This window comes from Haliotis rufescens, unplaced genomic scaffold (genome assembly GCF_023055435.1).
Source record: "Haliotis rufescens isolate VD_foot unplaced genomic scaffold, xgHalRufe1.0.p SCAF_17, whole genome shotgun sequence".
Taxonomy (NCBI): Eukaryota; Metazoa; Mollusca; class Gastropoda; order Lepetellida; family Haliotidae; genus Haliotis; species Haliotis rufescens.
Window position 1 is genome coordinate 28,427,754 of NW_025963857.1, and position 19,676 is coordinate 28,447,429.

A 19,676-nucleotide genomic window follows, 5' to 3' on the forward strand; every position below is an offset into this window, starting at 1 on the left:
AGAAGTAAACCCGACGTTTAATTTTAAAGCTCCAATAGAATACATTTTGAGCATGCTTAAAACAAAAGAAGATGCATCGTTGGAGAGCTTTTTTGTGAGATATTAGATTCATGCAAGGAGAACTTACATTTCTTTGCAAGCTTTTCTTGTAGATATTACGAAAACGTAAAAAAGCGTGATCTTGAAATACATCTGACCATCAACCACAGTGACCACAGTTATTGTTTTTTTTAAAGTTGGAATGATACCCATCACAAATCAACCATGGGTGTTTAATCAACATGTAATATTAAAAAAACTGAATTATACGTGTGCATTTGCACAGGGATTTCAAAACAAATGCAAAATATTTTAGATGATTATTTTGCTCTATGTTATCAGAGTAAAGAAGAGTTACAGTGATTGATAGATATTTTACAGACGCTCCATCCAAATTTTACTTTTACTTTAGATTGGTTGGTTGGTTGGTTGTTTAACGCCGCACTCAGCAATATTCCAGCTATATGACGGCGTTCTGTAAATAATCAAGTGACTAATATCACGAGCATCGATCCACGCACTTTGGATCGATGACATGCATCAAAGAGGTCAGCGAGCCTAACCACCCGATCCCGTTAGTCGCCTTTTACGACAAGCATAAGTCACCTTTTACGGCAAGCATGGGTGGCTGAAGACCTATTCTACCCCGGAATCTTCACATGTCCTTTTACGTTAGAGATGAACGATCAAAGTCTTTCTTTTCTTGATGTTATAGTTACAATATCAAACAATAAGATTAACGCAGATGTATATTACATACCAACCGATTCTAAACAATACTGCAATTACAATTCCTTTCACCCTCTCATTCGAAAAAAACAGTGTCCCTTACTCATTAGCACGTAGAACCTGCGCGATATAGACTCAATGAACTGAGGTAATTCCTTTTAGAAAGAAACTACACTGGAAAAATAGTAGAAGATGTCACAAACAAGGCTAAATCACAAGACCATTGTGATCTTCTTAAAGAGTAAGATATTCAAAACGGGAGTGTTCTCCCTTTTGTTACAACCTTTAATAACCCAAACCCGGAAATACTTTGAAATGTTCGGGAGACACTGTTTTCTTTAAACAAGTGTAAAGAACTAAAACAAATAAATAAACTTATTAAAGGTAAAAGACAGAGCAGTCGTCTTGAAAGGATTCTTACTAGCGCTTCTTTCTTACGAGGAAAACAATAATGTAAAACAGTACAAAAGTGTCACAGACCTACATGTAATTGTGGTACTTTCCCTCATGTTGTTGAATGTATTTCTTTTACATTCAAAGACGGGAAACCGTTCTTTTTCTGTGAAAATATGAATTGTATTTCCCAAAAATTGATCTATGCCATACAATGTGTCGGATGCGAAGCCAAATACATTGGACAGAATGACAGAGTGAGAGTCCATCGACGACAAATACGGGCATCTGATGAAACTTCAGAATATTCAGGATGGGAATACTACCGTGATTTTGGTGACTACTGATTCAGTTAACAAGAGGCAAAACTTTGTGACTGGTGGCACTTGTGGGGCAGGATACGCTTACCTTTTCGCCAACACCTGCTATCATAACTATTTGACAGCGTTTCATTAACACATGCTCACGATAAAGTCGACTCATATTTTGGCAGATAAGTCTTATGAACATGGAAAGACTTTTGTCGATTTTAATTTTTGAACACACGTATATTGAAAAAAATATATAACACAGACCACTTGCAAAATAATCGGAAGATGCGAAAAATACTGTACATACATGTATGTGGTGAATATTCAATCAGATTCGACCAAAGAGAAAAACACACCCTCATTTTTTCTGATTCCCTTACCACCCTTCAAGCACAATGAAGCGTCAACGACACATGCCATGTGAATCTTGATAACATATCAGCATCTACAGCTGATCAAAGTAACGTCACATGTTGCCGTCAGATCATTAACTGTTCCAACTGATCTGTGATATGAAATGAAACACATTTCCTGCGTATTATTGTATATACAGTTCAGGAAATGTTCTCTATCAACGGGTATAAATACATATAATGCTGGGCACTGTATATTCTCAATTCGATCTTACAGTTGAACAGGTATGTACATGTATGCATAACGAGTGAGTTGAACTTTACGGCGCTTTGTACAGTAAAATAGTTTTATCACAGCGTGTCAGCCTAATGGTGAAGGAAAGCTCGCAGGGATGCAGGCTTTAGATGTTTACAGCTTTGATGAAAACCAAGGGCACGGGCATGGTGCTGAGAAACCAAGTCATAATCTGTGATTTGAAGCCACGATAAACATATTCTGCACGGCTAAGAGAAGCAGCACTGTACAAGTGCGGCGTCTTAGACGACAGAAACAACCATACTTAGTTCCAATATATATCATTACTATTCATATAGTTCCAATATATAGCATTACTATTCATCATGAGGATAATATTTTGTGTATCTTCACATTGTTTTTCAGTATTGTTTAACATAAATGGTGTAATTACTACAAGTACCTCTGTGTTCACACCATACTTAAGTTGTACATATGAAGTAACGAGCATTCTTCAGAAGTATTAGGATTTCAAATGCATCGCCTTCTGTTTGCTTCCAGGTGTACCCTTTTATTACAATGATGTTCAAAGTGTGTCTTGCTTTGCTGTTTGTGGTATCAGTACTGGGTCAAGATCTCTTTGCGGCAGGGTTTGGTGTAAGTGCTGTCATATCACTTAATCTTCATTTATGAAACATGTATACTATCTCTCCGTGGGGAAATATGTGATCAAAAGCTGCTTTTGCAATCAGTTGATACTTTTAAATTTCCTTCATGTTTTAAAAGACAAAAGGAACCGAAAGTCATATACCACATCCCGTCTTATGCTCCATGGTCCATAAATAAGATAGTCTAATATCGTGATCCAGCTATCACGTGTTCTGTTATAAATCATATTCAAATGTTTATTTACAATCGTGTCCCCCTGTATATTAATGTCATTACTTTAGTCATTTGCCCATTTGATAATTGGCATGCATCACAATGCAGCAATGATACTAATTCTGCCCCATGTTTTACTGTATTTTTCGTGAAATGTAAAAGGAGAAATATTAATAGAATGTATATCCTAGCACTGTTTATATGTCCATAGTTTAACAGAGTTGCTGAATTATAAATAGTAGCAACAAATGTGACATATTGTTGAGTTACACGCTACAAACTTACTTCATCTGTTCATGCAGTGTCAGAACGAGGGGCAAACATGTAATTGGATGAATGGTAACACCTGCTGCAATGGCTTGACGTGTCAGTCCGGTTTGGGTAACATTCAAATGTGCAAGAGGAACATTGGCGGCGGTAGTGGTGGCGGTATTGGCGGCGGTATGGGGGTAAGTAACCGTGCCAGACATTGACTTCTGCCATGGGATAAGACATTAAATTAGGAAATGTAGCACTGTACTATATCCATGTAAATGTAACTATACAAATGTTCCCTTTAAACAAGGATTTTGAATGATGACAAGTGGTCTGGGCTGAAAGAATATTGGTGGAATATTCAACATGTATTACTCTCTTTACATGTGATTGGATGAAAATTAGTATATGTGTCATTTCCACCTACATAACATACGTCAAAAGAAATGAGCATTGCCAGCACATGCTCGATATCATACATGTACAATGCAGTTACTATAGTTATTTCAGAAGCATCTATTCATGGGCTTTCCAATTCATATTCTCAAACATGATTATTTTGACTATCAGCTAATGCCTGTCGTATCACACGAAATGTGATTTGTGATACTCAGGGCAATATTATTGTTGGTGCACGCAGATGATACATTTCACGTGGATGTGTAAATGTATTCTTCTATATTTTACAGTGTCGCCTGCGTAACGACGAATGCAAGATTAACGGCATCAGTGCCATGAGATGCTGTGCATCCCTCCGCTGTATGCCTGGATACATGAACAGGATGACTTGTCAGTAGATGTAAACTGATACTTTGACATCCCTCGATAGCTTGATATGTGCGCACTAATTGCTTGACAATAAAAGTGATTTCAAACATTTTACATTTGTTTTTGTTGCCCAATGTATATTGCAGTTGCTGCTGACTGAATATATATCATGCTTAGTGGACATGATCGGACTTTCCTCCATATCATGCTGACACGGCGTTATATGTAACTGCCTTATAGCAAGTTCTTTCTCTTAATCACTGAAGATGAGATATGTTACTCATTATTGCATTGTAATACTGACTTTTGTTCAACGAACTATATTGTAAAACAGTTCAACATATTTATACATCAAAAGCTTATTGCCCAACAAAAAGGTTATTTTGGACACAACTAACTAAATATCTTCTAAAATATTTCTGTTTTAGCACTTGTGTTGTATTGCACAGAAAATGCGTTTGAAGGAAAGGTGAAAAAATCCACTTCAAATTCTCCCAAGCAATGAAAGTCGTCAGTTGTTATTTTCAATTCACAGTCACCAATACGCATTCCAAGAGACGAAACATGTAAGGTGTCAGTTTCGTTTTGATACCAACATACATTAAAACGGCATCAAGATACCCTAGTCAGCCTTGACATTTATGAGGAGATTAAGTTGTAAAACCCTTACATCGTAATTATGAAAATAAAAGCGCAACACCCTTCCTTGTATTCATAAGCAATCTCCGCCAAGAACAGAGGCGATTTTATGAATCCAACTATATTATGAGATTTCAGTTAGAAAGTAATATGAACACACGTCAACATTTGTACAGTTAATGTATGGTCTTATTATTATGCAAAACTGAACGATTGTCTTCGTCGAGGTTGTTGTAAATTAAAAGACACACTTTTATCAAGATGTATTACACAATCAAAATCAGTCAGTATTAAAAAAATATATAATAAATTCATGTTTTCTACAAAAGTCTTTCTAGTCATGCTTTGGGGATGTTTTAGACATTAATGAATTATATACATATTGAGATTGGATTAACAAATATCATATGTGTATTACGTCAGTGTACGTTCCTAATTTGAACTCTTACCATTGTTTTCTCTTGTTAAACAACCATTTTGCCAATATAAACATCCCTCATCATCATATACCCCTGATGAAGCCTCGGTATAATATATATGTCGAATCTATTTGTAAAATTTAAGCCAAAAGCTATTGTTCTGAAACAGTGAAAATTGTATTTTGTATTTGGTATTGCAACTGCAATTTATGATGGTTATTATTGACAGCAATTTATTGAGGCGCTCATAAAAGGCGAATAGTAATGCTCTCTTTTCCTTTGGTGATACCCCCACCTGTGTGCGATTGTGTTAAGGTGGTACCCCATATATAGACTTTTCTACCTGTTTTCATCACTCCTACTCCTGGATTCAAGCATCAAAGCAGTCCAAAATTGCAGCGACATGTTCTTTAGCATTGCAACATATATTTCATGATTTTATGATTAAGTATTCGAGGAATTTCACCGACCACAGTCGGACCTAAACAAAATCAACACTACAATAAGGAAAATAAAACATCCATTCAACAGTCATAAATTGCAGGAACTTAAAATTGATGTTTCCCTAGCTATGTCAAAAACTGACGTTCAACTTTCAAACCAAATCGGCAATGTATATAATTATATGATCATTGAGTTACCTTTGATTTTAGTACTTCAGAGGAGAAATTATTAAATAACGAGGTATAGTAAGGAAATCTACATAATTTATGAAATGATCTGAAATTTAAAAATTGTTTTGAAAGTTATCAGATGTGTTCATATTTATGATACAGAGTCATTGTCCTTTTTAACATTTTAGCATTGTATGGCCTTAAAGCAACAGGGAGTGTGGTGATAGGCTGTCATGAAGTGCTATTCTGATATTTGAATATGGACATTTGATTGCATGGCTGAAAGGTTTTTAATTAGTATTATTGAATAACTTGTGCTTGTCACACTATGGCTAACATATGGCCAGGGTGAATTTTAATTCACTCACTCCAAACTGAAAAAGAAAGTATTTTGGATCACGACCTTGCTCACAGTTGGACTTTTCTTGTGAAGTGTGATAAATCATCGCTGTCTTTTTCCTTTTAGCCATAGTTATCTACCTCATCATATCCTAAACTTGTAGCTTAAGAACTAAAAAAGGACATTTATCAGTCACATGTACATATCCGATAACGTTTATGTCAATATTTACAATACTACGGTAGCATCAAAAATTCACATTTCCAGTGAGCCAAACAGGGTTGATTCCATGCAAAAGACATTCATACGTTACGGAAATCTCAGGTTGTATTTGCTACCCTTAAAAAGCAGTATCATGAGCATCAATACATACAATATACCAGTACATTCGTTTGTGCATTTAACCAATATAATATCTCTTGAATATGAGTAAGTCTTCACATGTAAACAAACATGTATGGTATTCGCGTGTCTATTGGCGATGAGCATATATATTTCTGTAACAAACAGAGATGCTTCATACATTACACAAACATACAGATACCTGATCAACCGAAGGAAACTGGAATGACGGTATTTTGTTAACTGGAAGCAGCCCTTTCATACGTTACACAATCCAAGACGAGGAGCAATTAACATGCCACGTGTGACATATCTAATCTGATTCCGGACAGTCACCACGATATGGTTTCATTCAAACTTATCGCGATCATTTATGATAATTAGGTACGCCAGTTAGGGCTATCACTACTAAAATCATTTTCTCTCTCTCACTGTCTCGCTGGTCATAAATCGAAGTAATGACACTAAATGAGGACCTACATGTTACAAAAACTGTTACGTTTGTTGTTTAGCTCCACGCTCAGGAATATTCCATCAATGTGACGGGCCCGACAGGAACTCTAATATACAGCTGGGTAGTATATAATATATAGCTGAAATATTGCTAAATGCGGTGTTAAGAAATTAAAAAAACAAATACGTAGTGTGCTCAAACCCAATTACAAATAAATACACATTCAACTACACATACACAGACGATCTTCCGATGACATGAGTGAGTGATCTTATCTCGAGTTCATAAAAGGCATGACAAGGCATTAATTGCATGTCATCTTCATAATATGAGGATAAGCATATATAGACGCCTTTTCTAAAACCGAGTCATTTACTTAATACACTCTATATGATAGTAAGGAAAATGAACTCATGACATCACTATATATATGGTTCCTATTTAGGCCAATTAACTGTAATTAAACTTTACAAATCTTTGCATAACGATAAGTCTAATTCTTTTAGCTTAACATTTATGGAGCAGGGTCAGAAAAGACGTAAAAAATTCTGCCCTCAAATTGTTTGATGGGCATTACTTAGAATTTGACGGATGACACAATTTATGGACAACAACTTCTTTAATTACTGTAAAGGCGACGTTTCGAAATAGATCTTTATACCGTTGTCTATGAAGACGATTGAAACATTACCTTTACCAAGAGCTATATTAAAATTCGAAACTACAAAAACTGATCAGAAGTGTACATGTGGAGCAGCGTTTAGCTCTCGTGTATACGTCTATGTTTCGAGGAGGGCATATATGTTACGTCGACGTGAATTCCAACATGAAACGCTAAGGTTAACCCAGAAATATGCGCTTACATAAATAAATTGTCAAATCAGTATATGAGCACCCACGATCAATGAATATCAGTAAAGTATTTTGAAGCACACAGAGTTAGGTTTACAATAAAACAAGTCAAGCCAATGGATGCAATAGGTGACAGAAGCAACAAATAACGTTTGATTGATGTTAGCGCAATGACGAATGTTCAGAATTTTCAATTGTCGAATGTCTTGGAACAAATCTCCGTTCTTGAATCCAGAATACTGTTGGAGACTAGTGGGAATTCGGTGTTTATAAAAAAGGTGTCCAGACACGACTTTACAAGTAAATGTAAACATTACTCAAGTCCGCTCGAAAAGGCATCCAATCGCCCACTTCTCATATAAGAATACTTCTCACATCCAGCCTCCTTCTAGAAACTGCCCCATCCCACACCTTTCGATCGACTAAGTCTACCATGCACAAGGTCAGATAATTCTAAGAGGAGTTATTTTAAATAAATACTCTGGAAAGATCCACTCCTTGATGTTGTCTGTGGTTCAACTCCGTCCACGACAGCACTTGTTGTGTTTTACTTTTAATATGTTCCTGCCATTGAAAATTACTTCGATTTCATTTTCACTAAAAGTGCTTACAAATTACACAGTCCTTAAGAGTCTGCATGACCACCTCCGAAATCTGCGAGTATACGGTCCCTTAAAAATATTTACATGTAGATTTACAGTTGATTTCCGCCACTGTCATTGGAATCAGGACTCTCCCATCCGGGTTACCTGATAGCTGTTCCATTTTCACAGCAGAAACAAACATTTATAACAAAAATATACCACAAAACAGTCAAAATGTAAGCAGTTTATAATATTGTCCGATTCTCTTTCGTTCCTCCAGACTATTAATAAACATCAACTTTTAATCGAAATTATGAACTTGCTACTGGCCAATACGACATCATCTTTTGTTGGTTACCCAGCCATGTTGAAATCACTGGTAACACAATGGCTGATACTGCAGCTAAAGTAGCCCTCAATAAATCTAGGCCACCACTTCTGATCCCACACAAGGATATTAAGCCTGTAATTAGATGTTACAATAAAGATCTACTGCAAAAGCAGTGGGACACCCAAGTGGGTGTAAATAAATTATATCAAATCAAACCAACTATCAGTTACATTTCCTGTCAGTCCAGATTTGAAGAGGATAATTATGTTACGGCGATGTCGCATTGCCTATTCTCGTTATTCACATGGATAATTGTTCTTGATTAGCATATGTAAGTCCACATAATACAAAGCATGTCAATATTCCTACTACAATGTTAAACGTAGTAACTTTGTGAATTTTAATTGATGGCTAATTTGCATACCATCGCCAGCAGCTAAAGAGATGGTGAAAATCCTACTAGGGCACCGTGCAGTTAGCCGGGTTATCGTAAGCCCACCATCGGCCCTTGTGTGGTGGCCTAACTTCGGCTGCTGCTGATCTATTGCCTATTTTCATAATGTCTATGTCATGTCTATGCCTATGTCATAATGTACCGCGATATATTTTTTATGGTAACACACTAGTTTTAAACAAATATGTTATATGAATCTAGTTATTTTGCTGTCTTTTGTTGACTGCTTTTTATATTGTCTAACAATATGTTGTTTTTGTTGTTCTTGATTCGAACACCAGGAATGCCCAGATAATGTTTCAACTCTTGTCAGTTAACACGAAAAGCATGTTTTAAAAAATCATAGAAAATTGTGGCTGACCCCGACCATTAAAAACAAAGAGTAACTATGTATTTCTACCTTCTGACCGGTGATATATATTGCCACGTTTTAAAACAACAACAGGGCTCTTAGATCTTTTATGCGATCAATAATCTGTCTCTTAAATGATTACTACGTTCTGTACAATTTTAGTCTTTTTGTTGTCATGTCATTTTATGCATACATACTGTTTTCACTTTCATATGTACAAAGAATTAGAATGCGTGTAATAAATCATTGTCACGGTCATTGTCATTGATAAACTGAATACTGATAAAATTTGCTTAACCAAACTTACTTACAGACTTGCTTTTATAGTTCCCTCAGTGATAACCCCACCCCAACCCAACCCAACCCAACCCAACCCTTTCCCACCCAGCCCTACCCCACCCCACCCCACACCCCACCATCTCACACCACCCAAGACCTTCGTGTACATACCAATACTAACTTTCCCTGCAATGCAAACTCGATCACAGTAATACATGAATCATCTCGTTTGAACCAACATTTGCTACAGCATGTGTACGCGCCGATGACTATACTGATTTGTCGACACGGCTCGCCCCGTCTTCTAAGATGCATCCATTTGCCATGCGAGAAACCAGTGATTTGAATCCCGGTTCGCCCCGATTATGTTTCTAAGTTTGTCAGTGCTATAGTAATATTTTTTCAGTTACACATTGAGACAGGACCTTCACATTATTTGCAAGATCATGTACCCATATTGAGAATCACCCATGCTACCTTGCAATTGTTTTGCGACGCACACATTCCCTACTAACATGTCTAAACCATTGCCCAGTAAGTACACAGCGCTCAGAGACCTCATAATGCGAATAGACATTTTAATTTCCATTCTAAATGTGTTTAAGATAAATCTAAAGATAGACGAAAGAACACATGGATATGTTCAGTTTGATATTTGAAAGTTTTATTCGGAATACAATCAAATGACAAATCAAATCAATCGATTAATATGCAGGAATCAATACGGGATCAAGCATGAGATGACATCTACTGACACATCATCTTGTTCATGTATCCAGGCATACAGCGGAGTGAACCACAGCATTTCATGGCTTCGATACCATTTATTTTGCATTCTTCATTTCGGAGACGACACTGTCAAATAGAAACATGAATGTGTTATAAACTAATCATATCAATTTGGCATGATTGGCATTATGCTGACTAAAAGCAATGCATACACATAAGATCAAATATGGACAATGATTTGTGAATGAACATTAACTAATGTAACGAAAACGTTTTAATTCTTCATATTAATCACACATTATTTCTTTCTTAAAGAATACTACTTACAGTGTTGTTTGTATTTTATTTTATTTTATTTTATTTCCGATTTCTGTTTACATCGTGTACATACCTATATAAACAGTAATGTAACAAAACGATATCTGGTTCATTTTAAAGCAGTATATATCGATACTAGTTGAGTTTTATATCCTCAATATTACATAATGCAGCTGACCAAGTCATTATTTCATAGTATTTCTCAATATATATTATATATAAAATTCAGACTTGCTGAATATTCACATCCTTAAATTGTGTATGCAATGATGACCAAAACATTAAGAACTGTGCCTGGTTACAATTTGAAGAAGAGATGGTTTGAGTTGCTTTGTAGTGTAAAAGGCTTTCTCTTTAAATCTGCTTAAAATGTGATCCTATTCAATATCTACTTTGTAAGTAATTTGTTTTGTAATCAAAGTTAAGGCATTACGTGGATTGTTGTGTTTTCCTTTAAATCCCAATAAATGTGTTCCTTTGCACATATTTCCTACCATTATATGTCCAAGCCAACTGGTCATTTCCATTTCCTTCCATATCAGTACAGACTGACATATGTCGTCAAGAGATATAATTCAAGTTACAGTCTGGAGGAATGTACCATACTCGTACAATGAAAATTCAGGTAAGACTGGGACATTATACGGATTCCGGTTTTCTCCCAACACCTAAAAGACAATACTTGCTTCTTACGGGTTGCGTACAGTTGTAATCGTTAGATTCTTGTTATTCACTTACCCCAGCACCACTGCCGGCGCTTCTCTTGCATATTCTTGTGTTTCCTATGCCAGACTCACACATCAGGCCATTACAGCATGTTTTACCATTCATCACATTGCAAGTTTGTCCCTCTGTCTGGCACTGTAAAATAGAATACCTCTTATATTATGGCCCCAAACCATATGTCGTGTTAGTGTGAATAAGCCTAAAAAAAGACGTCATATGATAATATGTCATGCCCATCACAACAGCAAAATGTATAAACGTAATTTAAACCGAAAGCCAAAAACCCTGTAAACACGATTATGGAAAGCGCTATTAAACGAAACGGTTTATTACTTGTTAATAGAAAGCAGGGGTCACGGTGGTCCTGCTATGTTGAGAAGCCGCAATTCGCTGTGCAGAATTGAGTCCCTTAGCCATGCCACAAACCTATGATCGTGGAATTCCAGATACATCCCGACACTTATGACTCTTTGTTAATCAACACCATACCCGTGCACGTAGGTTCTCAACAAAATGGTATATTTCTTGGGTATGCAATCGTACCTTCGTCACACATCAAGCAGACAAGCTGTAATATACACCGTAACTACACCGTAACTACATAACTCCAAGCGGCTTCCAACCCATCCTACTCGACATTACTAATGATAGTGATGTTTCAGACATTGAATTCTAATAAGAATAAATGGTTAAACTGTTCGTGGATTAAACAGTCAGTATGGAATTATTTAAGACTTACAAAGCCATGCGAATCTTGAATTAGAGCGGATGCTACGAGGATTAGACCAACGCACACTTTCAGCATCATTGTGATTGAGTAAAACTGAAAAGAAATTCATTGTAGTCATCTGTGATGCAATGTCACACATTCAAATTATATTGGGTTTAAATTTCAAGCACATAATCTATATATAAACCTTCATAGACATTCTAAGTTTAAATCATACTAGATTAAGTAGATTTAAGACATGTAGATTAAGTATGTTATAACATTTGTGAAAAACAACATATTACCTCAAGTCTTGGGAAATATATGGGAAATTACTTAACCCGTGAAACAATATATGCATTTTTGTGGAGTACTGTAAACTGTTGTGTAAACGGGTTCACAATAAATATAATGTTACCTGTTCAGCCGGACAAACAGGAATGAGATGCCTATTTGACTCAGCTGACATATTTATACCACTGAGACTCCACACTTACGCAAAGCAAGATAATGATGATAAATGAGCAGAGCAGGTGTTGCAATTGTTATCTTGGATCCGATGTCAGTCTGTCAGTCACAACCTCCGGTAGGATCTGATTCCTACCTACACAGATAAATCATCTTCATCACAAATAGCTATCTTTACATATGATCATTTAGTCCTGTCATACACTGAACGAGGAAGGCAGCCAAGGCAATTAAATGGAACAGAGCGAATACATAACGATTTGAAAAGACATCACAGAATGTACCTGTTGGAAATATTTTCAGATTTTATAAGCGGCCTTATACTAGATTGCAAAATACAATTTGTTTTCTTCCGTTGATATTTAGCTTATACAGGGACATTTATGTCCCCAAAGCAGCATGATCTATAGTTCATTTGGCAGTTTTAGGTAGCAAAGTTAAAATGAGTGAGTGAGTATGGTTTTACGCCGCTTGTAGCAATATTCCAGCAGTATCACGGCGGGGGACAGTAGAAATGGGTTTCACACATTGTACCTATGTCGGGAATCGAACCCGGGTCTTTTGGCGTGACGAGCGAACGCTTTAACCATGAGGCTAGCCGACCGTCTCAGCAAAGTTAAAACATACATGAACGTCAATATCGAAAAGTTTTCTTTAGTCCACTATAAGAATATAGAAGAGTGAGTGAGTGAGTTTAAAACGTGGATTTATAAGGAGGAACAATATCAATGCAAAGTATCTTGCATTTGGTAGTGGAAACTCTTCGATAGCTGCATTACTTGTGTTAAGGTACGTTTACAAGAAGTTAACACGAAACCGTTTAATTTTAAAGCTCCAAAAGAATACATTTTGAGGATGCTTCAAACAAAAGAGGATGCATCTTGTGAGAGATTTTATGTGAGATATTAGATTCATGCAAGGAGAACTTACATTTCTCAGCAAGCTTTTCTTATAGATCTTGAAATATATCTGACCTTCAACCATAATGACCACAATTATTGTTTTTAAAAGTTGGAATGATACCCATCACAAATCAACCCTGGATGTTAATTCAACATGTCATAAAGAAAATTGATGAATTTGCATTTGGACAGGGATTTCATAATAAATGAAAAATATTTTTAGATGATTGATTCATTGTGTGTTATCAGAGTGGAGAAGATTTACAGTGTTTGATCGATATTTTACAGACGCTCCATCCAAGTTTTACTTTTACTTTAGAGATGAACGATGAAAGTCTTTCTTTTCTTGATGTAATAGTTACAATATCAAACAATAAGGTTGACAATCACCCCCACCCCCACCCCCATTCCAAAAAACAGTGTCCCTTACTCATTTCGTAAGTAGAATCTGCGCCATTTTGACTTAGTGAACTGAGGTATTTCCTTTCAGAGAGACATTACACTCGAAAAATAGTAGAAGATGTCACAAACAAGGCTAGATCACAAAACCGTTGTGATTGTTCTTAAAGCGTAAGATATACCAAAAGGGAGTGTTCTCCCTTTTGTTACAATCTTTAATAACCCAAACCCGGAAATATTTTGAAATGATCGAGAGACACTGTTTTCTTTAAACAAGTGTAAAGAACTAAAACAAATAAATAAACCTATAAAGGTAAAAGACAGAGCCGTCGTCTTGAAAGGATTCTTACTAGGCCTTACTTCTTACGAGGAAAACAATAATGTAAAACAGTACAAAAGTGTAACAGACCTAATTGTGGTACTTTCCCTCATGTTGTTCAAATTATTTCATTTACATTCAAAGACAGAAAAACATTCAGTGAAAATATGAATTGTACTTCCCAAAAATATATTGATCTATGCCATACAATGTGTTGGATGCATCAGATACATCAGACAGACAAGGATACCCTAAGAATGAGGGTGAGAGTCGATCGACGTCAAATACGGGCATCTGATGAACCTTCAGAGTTTTCAGGATGAGAATACTACCGTGAATTTGGGGACTATTGATTCAGTCAACAAGAGGCATAACTTTGTGACTGGTGCCACTTTGTTGGGCAGGATACACTTGCCTTTTCGCCAACACCAGTCCTGGTATCATCACTATTTGATTGCGTTTCATTTACACATGCTCACGACATAGTAGGAATCGTTTAGTCAACTCATATTTTGACAGATAATTCGTATGAACATGGAAAGGCTTTTGTCGATTTTATTTTTTGAACACAGGTATATTACTATATTGCTTTGAAAAAAATATAATACAGACCATTTGCAAAATAATCGGAAGATGAGAAAAGAATGTACGAACATGTATTTGGTGAATATTCAATCAGATTCGACCAAAGAGCAAAGCTAAGTGAAGCGTCAACGACACATGCCATGTGAATCTTGATAACATATCAACATCTACAGCTGATCAAAGTAACGTCACATGTTGCCGTCAGATCATTAACTGTTCCAACTGATCTGTGATATGAAATGCAACACATTTTCTGCGTATAACTGTATATGCAGTTCAGGAAATGTTTTCTATCAACGGGTATAAATACATGTACTTGTTGGGCACAGTATGTTCTCAATTCGATCTTACAGTTGAACAGGTATGTACATCTATGTATAACGAGTGAGTTGAACTTTACGGCGCTTTGTACAGTAAAATAGTTTTATCACGGCGGGTCAGCCTAATGGTGAATAAAAGCTCGCAGGGATGCAGGCTTTAGACGTTTACAACTTTGATGAAAACCAAAGGCACGGGCATGGTGCAAAAAAACCAAGTCATAATCTGTGATTTGAAGCCACGATAATCCGATTCTGCACGGCTCAGAGAATCAAACTCTGCACAATTGCGGCGCCTTAGGCGACTGGGACAACCACCCCTGTTCCAATATATATCATTACTGTTCATCATGAGGATAATATGTTGTGTATCTTCACATTGTCTTTCAGTAATTGGTGCAATTACTACAAGTACCTCTATGTTCACACCATACTAAAGTTGTACATATGAAGTACTGAGCATTCTTCAGAAGTATTAGGATTTCAAATGTATCGCCTTCTGTTTGCTTCCAGGTGTACCCTATCATTACAATGATGTTCAAAGTGTGTCTTGCTTTGCTGTTTGTGGTATCAGTACTGGGTCTAGACCTCTTTGCAGCAGGGTTTGGGGTAAGTGCTGTCATATAACTTAATCTTCATTTATGATACATGTATACTATCTCTCCGTGAGGACATATGTGATCAAAAGCTGCTTTTGCAATCAGTTGATTCTTTTAAATTTCCTTCATGTTTTAAAAGACAAAAGGAACCGAAAGTCATATACCACATCACGTCTTATGCTCCATGGTTCATAAATAAGATAGTCCAATATCGTGATCCAGCAATCCCTTGTTCTGTTATAAATCATATTCAAATGTTTATTTACAATCATGTCCCCTGAATATTAATGTCATTACTTTTGTCATTTGCCCATGTGATTATTGGCATACATCACAATTCGGCAATGATACTTATTCTGCATAAATATGCCCCATGATTTGCTGTATTTGTCGTGAAAGGTAAAAGGAGAAATATTAATAGAATGTTTATCCTAGCACTGTTAATATGTCCATAGTTTAACAGAGTTGCTGAATTATAAATAGTAGCAACGAATGTGACATATTGTTGAGTTACACGCTACAAATGCAAAACTTACTTCATCTGTTCATGCAGTGTCAGAACGAGGGGCAAACATGCAATTGGATGAATGGTAACACCTGCTGCAATGGCTTGACGTGTCAGTCAGGTTTGGGTAACATTCAAATATGCAAGAGGAACATTGGCGGCGGTATTGGTGGCGGTATTGGCGGCGGTATTGGCGGCGGTATGGGGGTAAGTAAACGTGCCAGACATTGACTTCTGCCATGGGATAAGACATTAGAGATTTTGAATGATGACAAGTGGTCTGGACTGAAAGAATATTGGTGGAATATTCAACATGTATTACTCTCTTTACATGTGATTGGATGCAAATTAGTATATGTATCATTTCCACTAACATAACATACGTCCAACAAAATTTAGCAATTCCACTACATGCTCGATAGCATACATGTACAATGTAGTTACCATAGTTCTTTCAAAAGCATCGTTTCATGGGCTTTCCAATGCTTCTTCTATTTTTAAACATGATTATTTTGACTATCAGCTCATGCCTGTCGTATCAAACGAAATGTGATTTGTGATACTCAGTGCAATGTGCTATTGATGTACGTAGATGATACATTTCATGTAGAGGTGTAAATGAATTCTTCTATATTTTACAGTGTCGTCTCCGTAACGACGAATGCATGATTAACGGCATAGGTGCCATGAGATGCTGTGCATCCCTCCGCTGTATGCCTGGATACATGAACAGGATGACTTGTCAGTAGATGCACACTGATATTTTGACATCCCTGTGCCCCGTGTGCACGGATTGTTTGACAATAAAACTGTTTTCAAACCTTATATCGGTGTTTGTGTTCCCGAATGTATAAATGTAGCTACTGTTAAATGAATATATATCCTGCTGAATGGACAACGTCTAAGACCTGCATCAAATCGGGCTTTCCTACCATACCAAGCTGACACGCCGTTATGTAACTGACCTTAAACCAAATCCATTCCCTTAATCACTGCAGGTGAGGAACTCTACTCGTTATTGTATTATAATACTGGCTTTTGTTCATAGAACACCGCTGTAAAAGAGGTCAACATATGTTTACATCAAAAGCTTAACGCCCCAACACAATGTGCTCGTTTGACCAGCAGTATTACAATTATTTAAGTCAGTACTTATTAATAGACATTTAAACCTGGCACATATGTTGGAAACAAAGTAGCTCTCACGTAGCCACGAATAAAATGATTACAAAACGACATAAAAAAGCAGTCAGACTTGTATCTATTCTGAAAAACGAAAGTGCCCTGTGGTATACTTAGTGTTTAGTTTACATTCTTTATTTTGTTCTATTCTGGTCATCACATTTCATTCAAGGTTATGAAGTTCATAACAACAGATAATAGTGCAAGCATACACACGACCTTAACTGTTGCCCCATGGCCGCGTCAAACCAAAATACCTTAAGAGATGGGATGTCTCACCCGCGGCATTAATATCAGGGCAACGCTATTTTTTAGGGCATTATCATTTGCAGAAGCCCGTGGTCTTCCATTAACTGCCCGGCGAAGGAATGCAGTTGAAAAGACCGAGGGCTTTTGCAAATGATAATGCCCTGAAAAATAGCGTTACCGTTATTATTGCTAAAATGGATAGCATTTATGTTCAAAGAATAAAAAAAAACAATATCGGTTTTGAAACAGTTTCTGCAATCAACAAAGAACGAAAGCCACTTTTACAAATATGGAAACGTCATTGAAAAAACCAGATGACGTCACTATTGAAATTCAATATGACCTCGCATAACAACGGGAGTGATAATGGCCCGTCGTCAAGCAATATGTGGGCATTATCTAGTTAAAGTGGCCAGATCATTTCTGATAAAAAGAGGGCGGTTTAATGATAATTCTATCCATTTTAGCTACAATGGACTTTCACCAGGACTGGTCGGCTCGCAGTCAGTATACTATCTCTCAGTTGGGTCTCCATGTTAAACACATTAACACACGAGGTTCAAGCCCATTCAACTCACCTCACTTCTCCATAGCTGTTACATGATCATTCCCCGAATTGAAACTAACCACGAAATCGGTGCAGACAGAACTTGATTGTGAAATCAGTCAATAACCACACACAATCAATGTAAAATTAACCAATTCCTCGAATAAGTAAGGTTTAATATCATATAAGGCCATACAATGGGTCAAATATATGTTACAATGCTAAAGAATATGTCGCAGCAATTTTGTCTTGCTTGGATGAGGCACTTTCGCATGTACAGACTTGAATCCGGGAGTAGGCGCGATGGAAACAGGTAGAAAGATCTTTATGTGGGGCATCACCTCAACACAATCGCACACAGGTGGGAGTATCACCAAAGGCAAAGCGAGCATTTGACCTTTTATGAGCGCCTCAATAAATTGCTGCCAACAATAACCATCATAAAACGCAGTTGCAATACTAAATACAAAATACAATTTCTCAGAACAATAAATTCTGGCTTAAATTTTACAAATAGATTCGACATATATATTATACCGAGGCTTCATCAGGGGTATATGATGATGAGGGACATTTATATTGGCAAAATGGTTGTTGACCAAGAGAAAACAATGGTAAGAGTTCCAATTAAGAACGTACATTGACGTAATACACAGATGATATTTGTTTATCCCATTCTTCGTGTTTATCTCATTGAGTGACGTGACAAGATTGAAGTTTACATTATTAGCGCAACGAGTGCAAAGTTTGTCAATTTGTCATCAGAATATATCACTGCAAAACGAATTATGTAATTCATGTATTCAACAAAAGTTCTATTATAGTCATCATTTGGCGAATCACCTGTCACATTGAATATATATTTTGTGTTCTGTAGTTTCTCCTTTGATTCATCTCAAACAATTTTAGAATGGAAATTAAAATGCCCATTTCAATTATGAATTCTCCTAACTCTGTTCACATAATGGGCAAATGGTTTGACATGTAAGTAGGGAAAATCTTTGCCACAGCACATGGGCACATGGGTGATACTCAGTATGGATACATGTTCATGCAAATGGTGTGAAGGATCTGTCTCACTGTGTAACTGATGAAATGTTGCTGATACCACTCCCTCAATATGTATATAATTCATTTATGTCTAATCCCAATGGATGACTATTTGACTTTTGCTGAAAACATTAATCTATTACATATTTTAATACTGATTGATTTTAATGGTGTAATACATCTGGATAGAAGTGTGTATTATAATTAACAACAATCGTTCAGTGTTTTAATTATAAGACTATACATTAACTTACAAAAGTTAACGTGTGATCATATTACTTCCTAAATGAATTTCTCATGATACAGTTGGAATCCTACAAACGACTCTGTTCTGGGCAGATATTTCTTATGAATATGGAAGGGTGTTGTCGCTTATATTTTCATAATTATGATTATTTGGATTTTACAACTTAATCTTCTCATGAATCATTATGTCAAGGCTGACTA

General features: G+C 36.4%; 1 protein-coding gene across 1 annotated transcript; it reads left to right on the forward strand.

Annotated features, from left to right (window-relative positions):
• Window positions 1-2,059: 2,059 nt before the first annotated feature.
• On the forward strand, window positions 2,060-17,026 carry LOC124128857 (glycine-rich cell wall structural protein-like). Its single transcript, XM_048397826.1, has 5 exons — window positions 2,060-2,110; window positions 2,622-2,717; window positions 3,245-3,391; window positions 16,250-16,408; window positions 16,843-17,026. Exons 1-5 carry the CDS (start codon window positions 2,066-2,068, stop codon window positions 16,948-16,950), a joined length of 555 nt encoding a protein of 184 aa, XP_048253783.1. The 5' UTR covers window positions 2,060-2,065; the 3' UTR covers window positions 16,951-17,026.
• Window positions 17,027-19,676: the final 2,650 nt, after the last annotated feature.

Bases quoted from the DNA above. Each gene is read 5' to 3' on its own strand.
- LOC124128857 (XM_048397826.1), top strand. From the start codon at position 2,066: ATGCTGGGCACTGTATATTCTCAATTCGATCTTACAGTTGAACAG. The intron at 2,111-2,621 runs GTATGTACATGT...GTTTGCTTCCAG, and splicing joins TCGATCTTACAGTTGAACAG to GTGTACCCTTTTATTACAAT. The intron at 2,718-3,244 runs GTAAGTGCTGTC...CTGTTCATGCAG, and splicing joins TCTTTGCGGCAGGGTTTGGT to TGTCAGAACGAGGGGCAAAC.